At 41.1% G+C, this 21862-nt stretch overlaps 1 protein-coding gene across 2 annotated transcripts in view; it reads right to left on the bottom strand.

The window, feature by feature from the left end:
* The window catches only part of RASGRP1 (RAS guanyl releasing protein 1), a 112786-nt gene that overhangs the window by 30208 nt on the left and 60716 nt on the right, over window positions 1-21862 (bottom strand). Inside the window, exons 3-6 of one of the 2 annotated variants that reach the window (XM_027869885.1) lie at window positions 14107-14212; window positions 7385-7447; window positions 6694-6825; window positions 2063-2216 (exon numbers count right to left, since the gene is read on the bottom strand). In XM_027869885.1, the coding sequence (XP_027725686.1) occupies window positions 2063-2216; window positions 6694-6825; window positions 7385-7447; window positions 14107-14212 (455 nt within the window). The remainder of the gene's footprint in view (window positions 1-2062; window positions 2217-6693; window positions 6826-7384; window positions 7448-14106; window positions 14213-21862) is intronic. The other variant, XM_027869886.1, reaches the window with a different exon arrangement.

The following is a 21862-nucleotide window of genomic DNA, read 5'->3' as shown; positions in this document are numbered from 1 at the left end:
AGGTGGTCATATATTACACAGGTCGTGTTTCAAAGTACTACTATTGCTGGTGTGTGACCAGATGCAGTTAAGCATTGCATTTTAGGCAGGGATTTCACAGGTGATGTTAAAAACTGTCATTAACTATAGGAAACAGAGCCCACGACTGGGCATGTACTTGTAGTACTTATAAGGCATCAGGGATCCCCGGATCATGAATTTAGGGCTAGTGTGGCTACTAGAACTGGGACCCCTGCAAATATGAGACTTTTGAAAGAACCTGCTTCTTTAGGATTTCAACCACATCATTATCAGCAGTAGCATCTCTCAATGTCTTTCTCTAATGTACATAACATTATTTCCTTTTCCTTCTTAGTGAGATAACATATTAAAAAGGAAACAGTAAATGCCATTATCTATTTCCAACAAGAGGATAGAGGACATGACCTCTTGCATCCTTCCTCCAACTGGCCTTATAGGCCAGATGATATTTTTTAAAATTGCTTAGACAAAACACAGACATTCTTAGAGAAATCTTCTATGAAGAGGCTGCCCCATCATAGAGGAAAGAAAGTTGAATCTTGAGGGAAGGGACTGGCTTTTTCTTCTCATTTAAAAATTGTTTTCTTTGTATCCCCAGTTCCTAATGCAGTGCCTTATACATAGTAGGAGCTTAATAAATGCTTGTTGAAGGAATGAATGAAAAGCAGTTATGTTAGAGTATGCCAAGGAAAATGCCAACTCAGAGTCCTCACTTTTGCAATGATTTCTCACTTCCGCCCCAATTTATCTGGCCACGGGCATCAAACAGATCTTCAGTAGCTCTGATTGGGAAGGCACTGCCAGTTCAGATTTCCAGGGGTGATAAACTACCCTTTTCAACTCTGCTCCAATGGGATTAGCTGGAGGGCCTGCTCCCTGACAGCAGGTGGCATTGGCAGACCCAGTAGGTTGCCATTTGTTTGAGGCAGCTCTTTCTGTTTTGGGACAGAGGGTGGGTGGGTAAAGGGGTCAGGGTGTAGGGGAGCAGCACATTGTGTAGTTTGGTGATTTACCAAGTGGGTGTGGGGATATGGAGACTTGGTAGATGAAGGAAGCTGCCTGGCACTGGGGTTTCTTTTGCCCTGCTATGATTACAGAAGGACCGTCCATGTCTGAGAGGAGGAAAAGACCTTTCTTAAGCTGGCCTACCATCTGCTAGTGACAACACAGCACTTAGTAGGTCTTTCATGTCTAAGTGCAGTGGTCTTCCCATTGAGTGACAAGCACTCTTTCAATGTGGTGTGACGGAAGGAGAGGTGGAGTCAGATCCCAAGAGCCTGGGTTCAGATCTTGACTCTACCCCTTATGGCCTGTTCTGACCTAGTCACTTTCCCTTCTCTGGGCCTCAGTTTCCTTATAGATAAAATAGGATGAAATAGGAAAGGGGGTTGGACCAGATAACCTCCAAAGACTCTTCTATTCATGATTCTGGGATCCCTGATGCCTTGTAAATACAAGGTGTTGGGTAGTGGAAGGTTTGGAAGGTGGGTGGTTTGTATCGACAGCAAAAGCCGCTGAGCAAAATTGGGAAGATGGACCTGCTGCCACGTTGGCATCTTAGAAAGCTAAGGAGGGGCTGAGTCAAGTCATGGTCAGAGGTGGGTGGCATGGCAGGGGCACACAGATCACCTAAGTCTTTGAGATGTGCTGGCTGACTGTATTCTTTTGGAGAGGACTCCTTGAATATGGTGCCAAGACTCAGGAATCCTTTAGGGTTAGAGTGATCATAGATTTAGAGCTGGAAGGAATTAGACTGTCTAGTACAACTGCTTCATTTTACAGATGGTGAACCTGAGGCCCAGGGAGGTTCAATAATTTGTTCAAGTTCACACAGACTCTAACTGTCAGAAGCAGGATTTGAACCCAGTCCCTTGACTACAGAGCTAGTACTCTTTTCACTGCACCATGAGTGAATGGTAACAGGCATATGCACCCACCCCTTGCCCCCTCTTCTTGAGTCTCAGCATGCATAGATCCCAAATCGCAGCTGTCTGTTTTCCTCAGAAGCCCCAACGCATTCACCAGAGTCCCAGAAACATACCGATATCCTTCTGAAGGATTTGAATTCAAGGTAAGTAAGGTGCTCGGACAGCTCTCCTGGCTCCAGATGGTCAAAGAGAAGTGAGACTTTCCTTTTCTTACTGGTGTTGGGCTTTATCCTTTGAGTAAGCTTCCTAGACCAGTCTCGAGCATTGCTTTTGTTGTGTGAGTTCAAGACAAATAGACAGGCAGATGGCAGAGACAGGAGATGAAAAGAGAGAGAAAGACAGAGTCAGGAGAAGATGGAGAGAGAAAGACAGAGACAGACAGACAGAGACAGAGAGAGAAACAAGAGGAGATGGAGAGAGAGAGAAAGAGAGAGAGTCAGGAGATGAAGAGAGAGAAAGAGAAGGGAGATGAAGAAAAAGAGAAAGAGATGAGAAAGACAGGCAGAGACAGAGATAGGAGGAGATGGTGAGAGAGAGAGAGTCAGAGAGACAGAGACAGAGAGAGAGAGAGAGAAGGAGAGAGAGAGAGGAGGAGAAGGAGAGAGAGAAAAAGACAGAGATGGGAAGAAATGGACAGCAAGAAAGACAGGTACAAGAGGAGATGGGGAGAGAGAGACAGAGATATAAAAAGGAAAGAGAAAGGAACAGGAGGAGACAGACAGAGGGAGAGGGAGAAGAAAGACAGAAATAAATCAAAATTGTTTTTTGCAAAAAAAATCCATTAACATTTCCCATAAGAATATAGATAACTTTTGGCTAAAACAGTATGCCATGAAAATTTCCCCAAATCAGCTTTTTTTTTTTTTTTAAAGATGACTACAATCAAGAAATTTTATTGGTTTTCAACAAGCACTTCAAACATGCTCCAGGGTAAAATGAGTTTACTTCAAGCTAATGGAAGAGCCTAATCACAGGCACTAGTCATAGTTTTAGCTCCCTATTACTAATTCTTTTGTCTAAGAATGGAATATTGCTTTCTCTCCTTGCTCCTCCAAAGCACTCCCCATTCTAATTAATGGCTAATCTAATTAATGTATCTGGTTTTGAAACTTTGATGTAATGGAGAGATGTGTAAAGATAAGAACAATGAGACAGCATCTTTACCTGGCTTTTTTTTTCCTGGAAAAAAATCCCCATTTATGGTACAGCGTTTCCCCAAAATTTCACTAATGAAACATTCTGGGAATTGCAACATATTGATAGAACTCAAATGCTTGTCTAGCATAAAGAACAACTCCTCCCCCTCAAAAAAAAATGGAAAGAAAACAGAAGAAATCAAGTTGCTATTCCTAATGAAAATTTGGCATACAGAAGTATTTTTTTTGATAAATACAGAATTTCCCATTTGACATTTTAGAAGGAAAGTATTGCTAGCATCAAGGTTTTCTTTGAGCATCCCTATTCCCATCACGTGGAATGACAGAGCTCTGTGGGATACACATGCTGTCCTAAGTCAATGTGCAGAGGGCTGCTTTGGCATTCATACAGTGATGTGGAAATTCTTTTAGATTTCTTAAGACAACCAAAGATTTTGGACTGACCCAGGCTTGTTGTTCAGTTGTTTCAGTCATGTCTGACTCTCCATGACCCCATTTTGAAAGCTAAGTCTTCCTGATTCCAAGCCTGGTGCTCCATTCACTGCGCTACCTAGCTGCCCACTCATTCTTATCTACTCTTCCTCTTATTTGGTAGTGTGTATTCTATTCTCTTAGCCTTGCTTTTTTTGCTCTATATCATTTCATAAAGGTTTTAGCAGATTTCTTTATATTACTTAGAGTTGCAAGGGATCTCAGTAACAACTTCTTAATTTTACAGATGAGAAGCTGAGATGGACAGAGATTAGGGTAGCTTGCCCAAGGTCACATAGGCAAAACGTAGCAGAATCAGTATTTGAACCAGGGTCCAATGCCTCCAAATCTTGCACTCTTTCTACTATAACATGCTATTATTGCTTTTTAAAATTATACTATTTAATTAAATTAATTTATCACCATTTATTTATCCCTTCTATTGCTGGAAATTTAGGTCACTTTCAGCTTTTTACAATTGTTAACAATCCTGCTATGGAAATCTTTGAAAGGATAGCTTTAAAAAATCAGAGGCTATTTCCAACAATGAAATTATCCAGTCAGATGGTTTAATTATTTTTCTAACTTTTTCTATGTACTGCCAGACTGTTCTCTAAAACACTTCTACAAGTTTGTTCTCTGAAAAGCCATTAACGAAGGTACCTGTTCTACCACAACCACTCCAATACTGATGTCATTGCTTTAAGTTATTTTTTATATTTAGGTGGGTGGGAGCTTGGTACCTTAAAGTTGTATTAATTTGTATCTCTTTGAATGATGAGGGTGAACATTTTTTCAAGTAATTTTTAATAATTTGTATTTTCTCTTTGGGAAATTATCTATTCTCACCCTTTGACCACATTTATCTATTATGGAATGAGAATTAACTTTGCAAAATTTCAACAGTTCCTTATATATTTTAGATGCCAAGTTTTAAATCTATCACATTTGTCATAAATGTTTTTCCAATCTGTTATTTTCTTTGATTACATATTTTACAGTTTTTTATTTTAATGTAGTTGAGCACACCTGTCTTGTCCCTAATAATTCTTTCTCTTTGTTTAATTAAGAAAAGGCATTTCTCTTTCACAATTAAAATAAGTGCATTACTCCTCTGTCTTCCATATTTCATATTTAGTACTCATTTTCATGTTTCTCTATCATACAGGCAGAATTCATTGTGTTACATGGTGTGAGATATGGGCTTGAATCAATTTTCCACCAAATTGCTATCCAAGTTCCTCAAGTATATTTGTTAAATAGTAAAACATTTCTCTAATATTTGTTTTCTATAACTATATCAAATACTAATCTTCTGTCTATATTTGCTTGGACTTCCTTACCTTGACTCACTTATCTATTTTTGGGTTCAGTACCAGATAGCTTTTTAGAACTATTTGATAATATGTTTTAAATTCTGGGGGTACAAGACCACTTTGTTCATCCCTTTCTTCTCCTCCACCTCTTCCTGCCCAGGGTGCCCCTGGATATTCTTGCCCATTTGTTTTTTCACATGCATTTTACTATGATTTTATTCCTTCCACAAAGAAACCCCTTGATTGTTATTTTGTTCAGTGCTCTTTCCACTGTCCCATTCTTAGGGCAGTCAACCACCACAGAATAGGACCGGGATCCATTAAATCTAGTCTTGGGACCAGATTTATTCTGTTTGATCCCAGGGGATAGAACTAGGAGTGATCGGTAAAGCCGCAGAGAAACATTTTGCTTGATGTAAGGGAAAAGTTCCTAATAATGATTTTTAGGTACCTCCAACTCTTAATATTCCATGAATGTCAATCTTCTACAACATTTATTACACAATATGTCGTTCCCTGGAGCAGGGCCTACTAGATGGTTCCGTGGATAGAGCACTGGGCCTGGAGTCAAGAAGACCTGAGTTAAAGTCCAACCTCAGACACTTACTAGCTGTGTGACTCTGGGCAAATCACTTAACCTCTGTTTGCTTTAATACACCAGAGAGGAAATAGCAAACCATTCCATTATCTTTGACAAGAAAATTCCATGCACACCATGGTCTACAGGGTCACAAAGAGTTGAACATGACTGAACAACAATAACAGAACTCCACTGGAGTAGAGTAATGAGGAAGTTATCTCTTTTTTTCAAAGGAATCTGAAAACAGGAAGGATGCCCATTTCCCCAGGATGCGCTAGTCAAACTTATAGATGAGCAATCTGCGGGGATGGATCTGGAGACCTCTGATTGTATCTTCTACATTAAGGATTCTAGGGTTCTATGACAGTAACACAAATATCACTAGTTCTGGATCTGAACTTGAAGAATCTGAGTTCAAATCTCAGCTCTTCTGTTTATTTCCTGTGTGGCCTTGGACAAGTCATTTCATTTTTCTGGGCCTTAGTTGTCTCCTCTGAAAAAATGAGGGGATTGGACTAGATGACCCTTAAAGTCCCCAGGTCCTTTCCAGATATAAAGCTACCCCTATAGCCCTATGATATGTTCATCAAATAACATAAAGCTAAATAATTTAGCACTGTGCCTGGCACACAATAGACACTTAATAAATGCTTATTCCCCATCTCCCACTGCCTCATCAACTTTTTACTAGTTCTTTGCACAGTAGTCACGGCCAACAATACCATTACCATCATCACCACCATTATTGTTGCAATAAGTGAAATTTATAAAGCATATTTTACATTTTCCAAAAAAGATTTATATATGTAATCTTCATTTAAACCCCACGACAAACCCATGAAGTAGGTATTATGTTAATTATACCCATTCTATAGATGAGCAAACTGAGGCTCAAAAAGGTTAAATGGCTTGCCTGTGGTTATACTTTCTATATTAATATCTACAAAAAGTCAGTATCCCTCAACCTGTTTTTTTTTTTTTTAAGTAGGATGAATTTTTATCTTTGGCCCTAGCTACAGTGCCAGTATATTTTTCTTCTTCTCTTCCTGGTTAAAGAATCAGGCTTTTCCAAAAGTGAAAACTTTTCATGAAGTAATGTGAGTCATCCTGACAGACACAGGTGGGCTTCTCTGAACAACTTAGCTCCTAGCAGTTAGCAGCATGACCGTACTACAGAAGCAACATGACTTTGAAAGGTTACTCCAAACCTTGACACTCACATTTGAGTTGTATCAATTAGGCGGCAGTGTAACTCCTCACCGTTAGCTTTCACCAATTCCTGAAACTCTTCCATAGTGTTTGTCAAGCTGGAATCCAATTTAAACATGACCCAGAATTCCGTTATCCAATATCTATGAGGAGGAGATTAAAAAACAGTTCAGAGAGTAAGAAAGAAAGGTCCCCTTTGGTGGATTCCCAAGAATGGCGGTAGCAGGTCTGTGGCTTAATAAGGAAGCCTTGGGGAAAAAAAGGTAGAGTCTGGTTTGGTTTTAGTAGCTGAAAAAAAATTACAGCCATGGACATCCACTTGGCTCTATGCACAAAAGCACATGAAATTCAGATGCATGTGTGTTAAAATTGAAGGCATCCTTCATCATCTCTTGATACTTCCACTTATAGTCTATGGCAAAGTAAAGAGGATTCAAGGAAGAATTTGCATCCTTTCTTGTGGTTAAAAGCAGTGGAGTTAAGAAGCTCAGTCCCATGGAAGAGAAAATTAGTATGGATTTCCAGAGTAAACATTCTGTCATTTATATTCCAACTCTGGGAGATATGTGCATGGAATGAGAGGGAAAAGGTGAAGCCATCCTGAGAAAGAAAGACTAGGTATCTCTGTCTCTCCCATTCTTTCTACACTGACTTCATTTCTCCCAGCTCTGGTAAATCACTGACATCAAACAGAAACCTTACCTTACAAAATAGCAGATCTTCAGACAAAGGCCAGGTGAATGTTTGGCCAAAGCATCTTTGTATGTAGGGACTAGATTAAGGAAAAAGGAAGCCTCTGCTCACCACATTAACATAAACATGTCTACTCCTTATTGGGAGGTACAAGTCCTTATAAAATACATTTTCCTAGTACCCAAGCACCAGATATCATCATTTCCTCCATCTACTCCCCTTGCCTCTTCATCTTAGGATGCAGCCATCGAGAAGTATTCTCTTTATATCATATAATATGATTGGTTTTCTTTCTAATCCATAATTTATTGTTATTCAGTCATTTCCGTCATGACCCCATTTGGGATTTTCTTGGTAAAGATACAGGAATGGTTTGTAATTTCCTTCTCCAGATCACTTACAGATGAGGAAACTGAGGCAGATAGGATGAAGTGATTTGCCCAGGGCCACACAGTCAGAAAATGTCTGAGGCCAGATTTGAACTCAGGAAGATGAGTTTTCCTGACTCCGGTCCTGACTCTATGCACTATGGCGCCACCTAGCCATCCCTAAACCATAGCAGTCATGCCAAAAAAGAGTGTTCTAACTTAAATGAGTTACAGGGAAAGTCTGTGGCATTTTCAGGTCAAAGGATCATAGATCTTTGTGGCCATAAATTCCAGTCCCATTTTTCAGATTAGGAAACTGAGGCTCAAAGATCTAAACCTGGAAGGGGCCTCAGAAGTCATCTAGTCTAAACCCCCTCATTTTATAGATGTGGAAACAGAAGCCCAGAGAGGTTACGTCATTTGTCCTCAAGTGCCAACAGGGAGGATTTGAACCCTGTCTTCTAACCATTTCAATTTACTGAAAGTCTCTTTTGGCAAGGGCCTGTGCTAGGGGATGTGGAGGGTCATGACAGTATAAGGACGAATAAGACATGGTTCCTTCATGGAAAACAGAATATGATAGGGGAAACAGGTAGACAAAGGTAATCATAAAATTAGAAAAAAATAAGGGCCGTAAGAGGGACAAGAGAAGTAGTATGGCATTAGTTAAGGAAGCCTTGGGTTCAAATCCTGATTCTGACACATACTGTGTGATCCAGGGCAAACCACTTAACCCTCAGTGTGCCCTAGGCAACTTTCTAAGACTTTAAGTTGTAATCTGCATTATTAGAGGGAATTTCCTACAGCAATGAAATCCTAGGTTCACCTTCTACACCTTCTACCCCCAAGAAAAAGTACCAAATGGTAGGAGAAGGGAAAGGGGACACCCTTTGTTAATCATTCCATGCTGGAGGGATGACAGAAGTTTCACTGAGGAGGTGGCATTTGAGCTGGGCCTTGAACAACAGGATCTCTGCTTCTTCATCTGTTAAACGAGAGGGTTGTACCAGGTGAACGTCAAGGTTCCTCCCAGTGCTAAATCTAAATCTTACCATAATATAAGTAGGATTTTTATAAGTTAAGAAGTGGAGTTGGGGCAGGAAGGGTAGTACTCCAGAGATTGTGGCACAATCCTGTAAGGGGTGCTAAAGCTGAGGCTGTCAAGTAAAGCTTAAGAAAAAGAGAAACTATTTTAAAAAAAAATTATATTGAGGGAAAGGAACAGGATCAAGGAAGGGGCAGGTCTGTCACTCAGGGTGGTGGAGAAGATGATGATGGATGATAGAGAGAAGTCCAAGCTGCTCAACTCTGATTTTTGCTTGTTTTGTTTTTTCTTTCTGCCTAGGAGAGAATGATGTTTGGACTGGAAAGAACACAGCAAAAACAGTTAATGGGGAGTTAAACCCCAGATAAGTAGGGAGATCAAGCACCTGTAACTCTCCTTTAAGAATTCAAGTCATTAGGTGCCAGGGAATTACACCTTCTGCTGCTAAAAGAACTGTGAGAGAAGATTTCGGAGACATTTTCAGCGATCTCAAAGAGATCACGGAGAACAGAAGAGAAGGCCCAGGACTGGAGAAAAGGGCAGATGTTGTTCTGATTTTAACGAGGGGAAAGAGAATGACTTCTGGAAACAATAGGCCAGTGAGCTTACTTCTTACTCCTGGCAGAAGTATAAAGGGTTATGGTTAAGGAACATTACTAAAAGAAGGAGTGCTGGTCACAAAGACCCAGAGTGGCTTCATCAGGGACAATGTGGATTGTTTCGTGCCAGAATCACTTCTTTCTCCTTTAATGACAGAGAGAATATTGTAAATCTAGAATCCAGAATACTGTAAATCTTAGATTTCAATGAAGGATTTGACCATATCTTTCAAGCAATTCTTGTGGAAAATATGCAAGTTGGATAATACAGTTGGGTGAATTCGAAACTGTGGTAATGACTGGACCAAAAACATAGTCATACATGGTTTAATGCCAACTTGAAGAGAGCTCTTTAGGCAACATGAGCTTAGTTTTGTGTGGTTTAACGTTTTCCATCAGCTTCCTGGGTAAAGGCATAGGATGGCATACTTATCAGACTACAGATGACATGAATGTGGTCAGGATAGCTAATATATCAGATGATAGGTAGGATCCTCAAAGGTTAAAATGCTGGGGGGAAATTCAATGAGATGGAATTTAATGAGGATGAATATAAAGTCTTATGCCTGAGTTCAAAAAATCAACTTCCTAAGTATAGGATGAGGGCAGTGTGGCTACACAGCATTTCCTTTAAAAAAAGATCTGAGGGTCTTAGTGTACCAAAAGCTCAATATAAGTTAATAGTTTGACATGGCAGTCACAAAAACCTAATGCAATTTTAGACTACATTGGGAGATTTAGTTTCCAGAAAACTAAGGAGGTGATAAGCCCCACTAGCTTCTGCTCTTATAAGACTATACCTAATACTGAGTTCAGTTCTGGGTACCACGTTTTAGAAGGACATTGATAAGCTAGAGAGAATTCAGGAAGGGAGGGAGGGACAGAAGGGATAAGCATATATTAATCTCCTACTATGTGTCAGGCCTGGTGCAAAACACTAGGGATACAAAGAAAGGCAAAAGACATCCCTTGCCTTCAAGATGCTCACAGTCTAATGGGAGAAACAACATGCAAATTATGTAAAACAAGATATACACAGGACAGATTGGAGATGATCAACACAGGGAAGGCACTGGAACTAAGGACTGGAAAAAGGTTGTTATAGAAGGTAGGAATTTAGCTGAGACTTGAAGGAAGGCAGAGAAGCCAGGAGGGAGAGAATTCCAGGCATGGGGAAAAGCAGAGAAAACCTCCAAAGCTGGGAGATGGAGTACGTTGTGTGAACGACTTGGAAGCCAGAACATCAGTGAACATGAGGGAGTGTAAGGCGTAAGAAGACTAGAAAAGTGGATATATGTATGTGGTGGTGGTGGGGGGGTCTTAAAACAAAGTTGACCACTTGACAGACACATTGTAGGAGAGATTCTTGTTCATGTAGGTTGGTAGAATTGGCCTCTGAAATTCTCTGATTCTGTACTCTGAAATTCTGAGAATTCTGAACATTTAACTTGACATATCATAAAACAGATATGTAGTATGCAGGAAAGTGTAATTTTTTAGTATTAAAATGTATGGATTTATAAAAAGTAATATTTAAAAGGATCCATTTGTTGTACTCTGGGTGACTGCCTACCTTGGCCACCTTTAGTCTCAATTCTCATAGAGGGCCCACATACTAAAACCAACTCTCTTACTAACTACCTGGGCGACCTTGGGTAAATTTTTAACCTGTCTGGAACTTATTTCTTCCTGAAATATTGGCTTAGCTCAGAAGTTCTCAGAGAGTGGTCCAGGTTCCCCTTTCAGGGAGTCCACAAGGTCAAAATTCATTGTAATGCTAAGACATTTTAATTTCTAATACAATAAATATTGATAGCTCACACAGACAAACAAAAGCTCTTGGGGTGGGGGGCATCAACAACTTTTAAGAGTGTAAAAGGGATCTGAGACCAAAAAGTTTGAGAACTACTAGCTTAGCTAACCTCCTGAAGTCACAACCCCATTGGGTCCCTGGCCAGAGTAAAATAAAACAAAACAAAGACACAAGAAGTGAAGGAACATAGCTTTTAAGCTGCTTGTGTCAGTTTGGGGGCATTGTGAAGAAATCGATACTTGCCAGAGGAGTGACAGAATATGGGTGCCCAGAGCCCTGACTCACTCAGTTTTCTGCAGCTCAGAGACTTCCCCCTTTCTAAGTTTTCCCCCCTCTTCCCAGTGAACACTCATAGGCCAGTTTCCAAACGTTCCACCTGGAGTCTTCAGGAATTTGAACTATGTTAATGCCAACTTGAAGGGAGTTTGATTTTTTTTTCCTGTAATGGAAAAATGCAAAACCAACTGGACTAATTGAGTGAAAAATTCTTATACGTCTGAGCAAGGACTGGATTTGTTAACATCCCACAAAAAGAGCAAAAGTTTTTCTTGCTTGGAAATCTTAAGTTTCTCTCAGTGTGGAAAGTGTGACCAATCTAACTTCTCTTCCGGGGTGGGGGGCAGGCCATGATGAAAACTGGCATGCTAGAGCATAACAGGCTAAAACATAGAGCAATAAATGACATTCGCAAAGTATTTTTGGACGTGCTTTAGAGCACTTTACACATACATTGTTTGAGTCTCACAACAACCCTGTGATGTAGGTACTAAATGCATCAACCCTATTTTGTAGGTCAGGAAGTTGAGGGACAGGAGAGGTTAAGTGATCTTCCCATGGTCATTTAACTAGAAACAGAACTTTAACTTGGTCTGCCTGACTCCAAGTTAAGCACTCACTAGATGGGGAAGATTCTGAGGAACTTACCTCTAGCAAAACATTCAGGGTCCATTCTTGGCTGCTAAGTCACTCACTGGGTCCCTTGGGTTTTAGGGCAGCTGTCCTATTTTACTGTTGCTAAAGTCTCAAAACACTTAACCAGCCTCTTTCTACTTCCAAGACCACATTTTGCAAATGAAGCAGTGTAGGGGTGGGGGGTAGGGAGTGTGGGTAGAGACAGTACAGGGGGATCTCCTATCTCTACTAGTTTCACACCTGAAAAAAAAGTTAGAGAAACAAACAAGGCTTTCTTGGCCAGCTGCCAGCCTTCCTGCATGTGCCTGCACGATACAAGCTGTTGCTTCTAAAGCTTGTGACATCTGCAAGCTTTCTTCAGAGCCTCAGCCTTCCTAAATAAATGGGAAAATTGAAGACAGGACAGGCATGCTAGCGAAATCCACCATCTGAGAAATGGAAATATCTCTCACACACCACCTTCCCACATCTCCCTGTCTACTTCTTTGGGGTGTGTAAGAATTTTAGCTGTTAGGAAAAAAGAAATCTTTCATTTCTCTTAGTATCCTTGTGCATGAGAAGGTCCAGTGATTACTGCTGGATTTCTGCAGCAACATTTACTCAGATAACAGTTAGCAGTGAGAGTTTCCATCACCCACACTCCAAAATAGACAAGGACTTTAAATTTCCTCAAAGAAATTTCCATTGAGTTGTGTTTGAATGTCATGTTGCCCATGAGAATCTCCTGAAATTTGATATTTTGAATAACCTATTGAAATTATCCTCCTTGGTCTGCTGGGCAGTAATAATGATTAGACCTGGAGATGCACCCATGACATCGTCATCGTCATCATCATCATCATCATCATCATCATCATCATCATTATCATCATCATCATCATCATCATCATCATCATCATCAGTGACCAGTCAGTCAACAAGAATTTATTAAGGGCCTGCTATATGCTAGGCACTGTGCTAAATAGATCACAGCTTTAGAGTTGGAAAGAACTTCAGAGAGCATCTAGTCTACTCCCTTTCATTTTATAGATGAAGAAGCTGAGGGAGGAGAAATGGTTTGCCCAGGGTAACACAGGTAGTGAACCTCAGAGGTGAGATCTGAACCCAGGTCTGCTGACTCTGAGGCTGCTATCCTTTCCATTGAACCAATAACTTCGGATTGAACAAGAGGAGATAGAAAGGTATAGTAGAAAAGATGCTAACTCTGGAGTCTGAGGACCTAATCCTCTGACTTTTTCTACCTCTGTGACTTCTCTGGGCCTCAGTTTTCTCATCTGTAAAATGAGGACATTGGATCAGATGAGATTAAGCGCTATGATCCTCTGAGTCTACAAACTAAGGTGACATTGCTTTTTTTGTATGTACTTCCTCTGGCCAGGTAGAGAGCTGTAGCTTATTTGTCTTACCCTTCAGGTCATAGATAACATAGGCAACATCACCTAGCATTCTTCAGATGTGTACTCCGGCTAATCTCATCCACTTGTGTTCTCAGGAGCTGATCTTCAGCTTGCGGGGAGTCTCGGGGAGCCCTCTGGTGCTTCTAAGTGACTTCCTGGGAAGGGAGACTAAAGAACAGCGATGTGTCCTACAACACATCTCATCATCATCGCCTCCTGCAGCAATATTTTCGAAGCTCTTAGCACATAGTGCTGGTACATAATAGGTTCTTGTTATTGTTGTCGTGTTTGCCCCTTCATGACCCCATTTGGGATTTTCTTGGCAAAGATACTGGAGTGGTTTGCCATTTCTTTCCCCAGTAGATTTATTTTGTTGGGCAATCAGAGGTTAAGTGACTCACCCAGGGTCACACAGCTAGGAAGTGTCTGAGGCTGGATTTGAACTGGGGTCTTCCTGACTCCAGGCCCAATGCTCTATCCACTGAGCCACCAGCTGCCTCTGTCGTAGGTACTACGTAAATACTCATTCCCTTCCCCCTCCCTCTCTTTCCCCTTTCTGCCCAGCATGAAAACACAAATTAAGGTGCTGAAGGATATAGTATGATGAGCTTTTGGAGCAAGTCGGTGGAGGAGATGAGGAGACGATGCATGGTTAGCATCACTTGTAGCAGCTGGTTACTCCGACATAGATTTCCATCTGTGTCTAGAAAAGTAAATTGAAGCATATGCATTAGGCATTGGCAGGGGAGATAACCCAACAGAAATACAAACCAGCTATCAGGGCGGGATTGTTTTCAAGTTTTTAAATTATTTGGAGCCTCTATGTGCCTTTCCCCACCCCTTTCCTCCTCTTGCCTCTTCTCCCTGCCTCTTCCTCAGCCTTTGTAACCCCCATCATTTGGAGTGTTTCAGTGCTTATTAAAATCTCCCTCTGAAGGTGACAAGAGGCAGGGAGAAGAGGGAAACTCTCATCAATCCCTTTTTGGCCTTCGTCACCAGATGGCTGTGAGGGAGGAGGATGGGCTGATGGTAAATGTGGGAGCTGGGGGTTATTTGCGGAATCCGCTAACCTATGCTCTGTCAAATCTCCAACAGAGGCAGCTGAAGACTGACGGAATCCTCTTCAGAATTCCGCATTCCTAGTCTAGCCTTGGACTGCTTTCTGCACTAGAATTCTGCATGCTGGTTTTGGAAAAAGCAGCTCAATCTGCAGATTGGCTGGTACGGAGGACAGGAGCCCTCAATCACAAATGAGTATTTAAGGTCACCAGGTGAAGAGCCTGACATTCCTTTCCAGACCTCATTCAAAGTCATAAGGGAAATAAAGAAAATATAATTTTCTGAATTGTACCAAGTAATCAAGGACTCCATGCATTAGCTGGGCTTAGGACCTAGGAGTTTGGGTTCAACTTAATAACTGGTAGATCTTTGTTTTCATCACCAACTTTTTTATTAAGGTCTTGAACAATTTGTGGATTGTGTAGCTTTGATTGGTTAATATATGTATTTTATTCTCCCTGTGTTACTCTTTTAAAAATACCAAAATGTGACTATTTTTCTTGAGCATTCACATGAATAAATTACATTTTTGCAAAACTTTCAAGAATTATTTTGAGCCACAGAGATAGGATACTATTGTTAAATAAAGTTCAGTTTGATTAAAAATTTATTGCTGTCTACAGAGCACCACGTGAGGTCACAGGACCATGGATTTAGAGCTGAAAGGTACCTTAGAGGTTACTGAATATAGCACCTGCATTTTACAGATGAAGAAAATAAAGCACAGAAATAAGTGACTTGCCAGGGTCACTTACTTAATAAGTACCTGAGGCAGGATTTGAACTCAGCTCTTCTTGACTCCAGGTCCAGTGTTCTATTCACTATGCCACCTAGCTGCTTAGGTACTGGGGGATATAGATAGTTTAGGTAAGATATTATCTGTCTCTGCCTTCACGGAGGTTATATTTCAGGATGAAAATTGATGCCCAAGGGAAAACAATTGAAACCCAAAGGAAAACATCCATTGGTGATGCCCCCAAGTACCATTGCCACTCCTCATACTATTCTACTCCAGCCTCTAGCCCTGGACTTGGCTCCAGATCCACAAAGGACTGAAATGGAGAATACTAAGGAATGGAAGCCCCTAAGACGTGTTGCCTGGGACTATAGGCTGCTACCTAACCGTCCCAGCTACTACTACCAGCTCCATCTGGATGTGGAATCTGTAGAAACAACAACCATTAGGACCTCCTTCCTGGTGACCATTAGCATTGTCCCTCCTATTCCTTACTCCAACCGACTGAAAGGACTCTACCTAGGAAACCTTTACACTAGAATTCTAATTGGCCCAATTTAGTCCATAGACTTCTCCATACTTTCCTCTGTCCTTGTTCTATCACTCCTGAAATCTCTCTGGTTAATCTCATCCCTATTCAGCCTGGCCATATCCTTCCTTAGTCCTTCCCCATTTCTTTCTTCCCTTTCCACTAGGATCCCATTCTATTGTTAATGAACATCCCTTCATCCTATAAAAGTACCTTGCTATATAAATGATAACATTTATATATCATTAAAAATTATATATAATAATAAAAAATGATAAAATGATATCATTGTAATAATTGTTTTTCTCACACTCTTTTTTACCTTCTGATGCCCACAGAAACCTGACCTTCTTCTAAAAACATCTGATATGTTGCTATCCTCTCCATTGGTGAGACATTGGGCCAGGAGTTGGCATACCTCTTACTCTCTACTACCACTTACAGAACTTTTTAATGATCAAGTAGCTTCTCTTCCTTTGAAGTTCACTCTATCCATCTTCTTGTCAAGATCCTTGATGCTATCATCTACTGACCTCCATGGCTTTTTTTTTTTTGTCACCAACATTACCCGGCTCACAGTTTTTCTTTCTCCAACCCATTCCCTTCTCTCATCCTCAATGATTTCCATATTCTACCTGGTATTCCTTTGAACACCCTGATCTCCAAGTTCATTAGCCTTCTCAATTCCTGAGCCCCATGACCATCATTGAGGGGGAGCAGTCATTGTGGAAAAAGGAGGCCACCTTCTTTGCCACCACCAACTGCCACAATAGTCAGGTAAGCCAAAGATCTTCTGGAGGGTCAGACCCTTCTTCCTCCAACCCCTAGCCTTCCCAGACACCTGTAACTATCATCTTAGGACACAACCCCTGAGGAGACTGGACCTGGCAGCTTCCTCTGTAGCATCTGCAGTCATAGCTACTGAAGGCTCAGAAAGGAAATTTTTCATCACCAGAGTCCTTGGCATGATCAAAGGGCTCAATATCAGAAATGGATATGATTTTTATTAGCGGTGATAACATTAAAGAAGATGCATTACCATCTGCTTTGCTATTGTACCCTAAGGAGACAGGGCTTTCCCCATCTGACTTGCAGCTGAAACCTCCTGTATGTGCTATTCTCCTCATTAGGACGTGGGCTCCTTGAGAACAGGGACAGTCTCAACTTTTCTATTTGTAGGCCCCCTCCCCCCAGCCAGTGCTTTGTACATAGTAAGCACTTAAGAAATTCTCATTCATTCATTCCCACTCCATCACAGTCACCCATAGGGGTGGTCATATCTTAGATTTGACCATAACCTCAAACTGTTTTACTTTCACGATCTTAGGAAATTTTCCTCACTGACCATAATCCCCTCTCTTTCCACTTCTGCACCTGCCTCATTCTTCCTTCTAGGCATTTCCTAAGACTGTTCTTCCTCCTTCCCATGACCTCTAGTGTCTTCGTTGCTGTCTATTTTTTATAATCCATTACTCCTATTCTGGCCTCAACTTTCCTCCCTTTAGGCTCAAGATAATGAGTTCAGTTAGCCCTCTCTACTATCCTTGACTCTGTTCCCTGTCCTTCCAGAATTCACATCTTATCACCCTCAACCCCATACCACACCAATTACCTGCCTTCCCTGCCCCAACTCTTAAATAGAAGAATGGTACTAGAAGATGTTATGAAACCCTGTAGCCTTGGTCCACCCCAAATTCATGTTACCCAACCTGAGCTGTGTCCTTCCTTCTGTAGGTCAGCTCTTTTAGCCTTCTCTGATCAACTCTCACATTCCCAAGAGTCCAAATTTTCTAATTTTTTTTCCATCCACAATTTTTTCTTACCTATCTTATCTCATATCTTTTATCAACTTAGAGGCAGCTAGGTGATGCAATGGATAGAGCACTGGTCCCGGAATCAGGAAGACTAGAATTCGAATCTGGCCTGAGAACTAGCTGTGCGACATGGGCAAGTCACTTAACCTCAGTCTGCCTCAGTTTCTTCGCTTTTAGAATAGGGACAGTAAAAGACTTACCTCTCAAGGTTGTTGTGAGGATTAAATGAGATAATATTTGTAAAGCATTCAGCACAGCACCTGGCATATTTATAGGCACTTAATAAATGCTGATTTCTTTGTTTTATTCCGCAACTCAAAAATCTCTTTTTTCACCCATTCTGTCCTGCTTTGCTTCAGTCTTAGGATCACGTGGCCCTTCTATTTAACAAGGCTGAATCCCTCAATTTGTGCCCTTTATCCCATCGCCTTTGAGAGTACTCTTTTTCTTTCATCTTCAACTTCTCTCCATTTACTGGTTCCTTCCTCATTGCCTACAAACATATCCAATTCTCCTCATTCTTAAAAAAGACTTTCCCAAGATGTGGCTCTATTCTCCCTGCAAACTATGGTCCTGCATCTTTCACTTCTAGACTCCTAGAAAAAGTACTCTGCACTTGCCTTTTTGTTCCTCATCATCCACCCTCTTCTCAAGTCCTTTCATTCTGTCTTCCAACCCCACCTTTCAAATGAAAACATTCTCTCCAAGGTTACTCATGATTACCTATTTCCCATGTGTGGGTCCCTCATTCATGATCTCTATGTAGGCTCATTCTCCACCCTGATGATGCATACATGCATTTATATATGTGTGTATATGCACATATATACATACACATATACATGTACACACACATACACATATATACACATACATACATACATGCATACGTATCTATATTTATATATCTGTGAGACATTTCCTTACATTATGGGAAGGAAAGTTTCCATTGCAAAATTTTTTGCACTATTTTAATTTCATTAAATGACTATGTTTTGAACTGATTATGCCTTCTGGCAAACTAGAGAAAAAAGTAAACACATATGAAAATCTCCCAGAAGCTCAGTCCAGGGTGAGCACGACTAAATTCATTTTTTTTAAACTTTCACCTTACACGTTTCCTTCCAAAGAGTTTCAACACAACTCATCCTGTGAATCCTCACACTTTCTTTGTGGGGGTGAGGTGGTTTGAAATGGCTAAGCACTGAGAAATGATTTACTCATAGAAGGAGAGGGGAAAGAGGGAAAGAGAAAGGATAAGACTTAACTCTTCACACCTCCAGATCAGACTCCTTGCAATTTGCCTCTGCCTTCCCACCCCTCTATTTTCCAACATAGGATCACAAAATCACTGTCCTAGACATGGAAGGAATCTGAAAAGTTGCTTATTCCAAATCTTCCATTTTATTTATTTTTTTTTGGCTAAGCAATGGGGTTAAGTGACTTGCCCAGGGTCACACAGCTAGTAAGTGTTATGTGTCTGACGCTGGATTTGAACTCAGGTCCTCCTGACTCCAGGGCTGGTGCTCAATCCACTACACCATCTACCTGCCCCTAAATCTTTCATTTTAAAGAGAGATATTCTTTTATCATTTGGAAATAAAATTAAAGAAGATGCATGACCACCACTTGACTGACATTCCTGAAGGACTATGGGACCTCTTCATCTGACTTCCAACTAAATCCTACGTGTTGTCTCCCCCATTAGAAGGTCAGCTCTTTGAGAACTAGGGCTCTTTTTTTTTTTTTTATTGTATTCTCAGCACTTAACACAGTGCTTTGCACATAGTAAGCGCCTAATAAATGCTTTTTTCCCATTCATGATGAAGAAATGGTCTCAGAGAGGTTAAGTATCTTGCTCAAAGTCACACAGGTCATCATAAAGGGCACAGCTGGGTTTCAGACTCAGTTCTTCTGACTCTAAATCCAGAGTTCTTTTCACTGCACCATGTTGTTTTCCACACGGGAAGGCTTTTTTTTTGTTTTAGAATGGATAGAATGGAAGATGTTTAGATGGAGATGGAGCCAGTAAATTGGGAGAGAATGAAGCTGAGACAACGAGAGTTCTCCTGAAGGAGATGGGAGCATATGGGATTAAGGGCACAAATCATGAGGCTACCCCCTTCCACTGACTCCCAATAGCCTTAGCATCTGTCCTTGGGGATTGCGTGTGTGCTGCACCCACAGGGCTGGAGTAGAGCTACACTCCCACTCTATCAGGCAGCCAGGGGGCGCGGTGGACAGAGTCCATGGCCTGGAGTCAGGCTGATCTGAGTTCAGATTCAGCCCCAGAAACGTACTAGCTGTGTGACTCTGGGCAAGTCGCTTAACCTAAGTTTCCTCGACTGTAAAATGGGAATAATAACAGCACCTACTTTCCAGGCTCGTTATGAGGATCAGACGAGATGATATTTGTAAAGCCCCTAGCACAGTGCCTGGCACATAGTAGGTGCTTAATAAATGGTTGTTTCCTTTCTTTCTTCTATCATCATCCCACAGAGTTTTTGCTCTTTGAAGGAAAACACTAAGTTTTCAAATTCACTTATTCTGAGGGAGTGGCTTTAGGAGAAACACTGTCCAAACTACTCATTTTTTATTTGGATATGCTGTTATTACTGCTGCCAGATGATTTAAGCATTTCAACGAATCATTATCTTTTTTTGTATCCTCAGGCTTACTTTAATGTGGGGTATCATATTAAAGATCTAATAAATAAAATGTGTAAGGTAAATGCCTGTCTGCATTACCACCCAGTCCTGCCACCCTCCAGAGAAAGAATTATTTTTAATAAGTGTTTGAAGCTCAGTGAAGCAGAGAAATGTCATATTCTCATGCTCTATAGCCCCTTGCCACATGTTCCTAGACAAGAACTCTAGCTTGAAATCCAACTAGAGAGGGAAGACATTCACATAAAATGATCCCTCCCCTATGATACCATGCAGTGACCAGGAAGGGCCAAAGGCAGGAATTAAGTCTAGAGGATGAATATCCTCATCTGCAAAACAATTAAGTCGGATTAAATGTCCTTAGAGATCTGTTCTAGCTCTGCATTCATTAATGATAATGATTACTGTTTATATCATGCTTTAAAATTTACAAAGAACTTCAAAAATATCATCTCATTTGATCCTCCCAAAAACCCCTGGGAGGCAGGTGCTATTATTATCTCCATTTAACAAATAAGGAAACTAAGGCAGACAGAGGTTAAGTGACTTGTCCCGAGTCTAAAAGCTAGCGTCTGAGGGTGGATTTGAACTCAGGTCTTCTGGTCTACGGACCCAACTCTATTCACAATTACCATTTGGATTGGTTAGAAACAAGAAGTGAAGGTTGACTGGGCCATTTTTAACCAGTGAAAATCACTCTGATTAGTATGGCCCAGTCTCTTGGGATGCATGTATGTTAAGGATAATAAACTCCAGAGACCAGGCATTACTCTCCTCTCACCCACCCCCAGCCTCTTGCTGGATGGTACAATTAGACTTACTGAATTAGACTCCTCCTTCTTACTCATTCCTCACTCATTCCTTACTTTATGAGGTAATTTAGAAATATCCTTATTTCCTCAGGACCAACCATTCCATCCTATAGATGACAGGACAATCTCCTATTGGTTCTAGTTGAGCCCTGAGGTACTCTGGGCCTTTTCCTGGCATCCAAAAGTTGTTGCATTGCTTTATGTCTGGAAGCCAACACACCCCGCGCTGCCCTCAGATAAGGGCAATGGGAGCCACGTAACGAGATGGTCCCTGTTAGCACCTGTTCTCTCCTCCCCTTGAGAACAATAGTCAAGTTTCCTTCGTGGCCGTCCTTGGGTGGTTCTGCTGCTCTTCATCTGAACTCTCCCGAGTGGCCCTAATTTTCTACTTCCCCATTTGTCCAGCTCGTGAGAACCCACTTAGACTCTGAGATGCTTAGTCACCCTCCACCTCTAAGCAGGACTTCTAGTCACTTCCTCATTTGGCTGAATCCCACCAGAGCTGTTCCCCTCCATCTGCTCTGAAACGTTTCCTGCCAATCAGGGCCCTGTGGGAATCAGAAGATGGGCTGAGGTCCAAGACTCTTGGGTCCTTCCTTATATGTAGCTGATTTTCTCCCTCCTTATTCAACAAGAGATAGGTGTAATCAATTCCTTTATTTTCCCACAGGAAGAGATGCAGCTAGGTGTAGCACCCAGGATTCTTATAATCTACCCACCATTAAATGCACTGGCTT

The sequence above is a fragment of the Vombatus ursinus genome, unplaced genomic scaffold, assembly GCF_900497805.2.
Source record: "Vombatus ursinus unplaced genomic scaffold, bare-nosed wombat genome assembly UNPS02014794.1, whole genome shotgun sequence".
Lineage (NCBI taxonomy): Eukaryota > Metazoa > Chordata > Mammalia > Diprotodontia > Vombatidae > Vombatus > Vombatus ursinus.
This window is presented reverse-complemented; position numbering and strand designations above follow the sequence as displayed.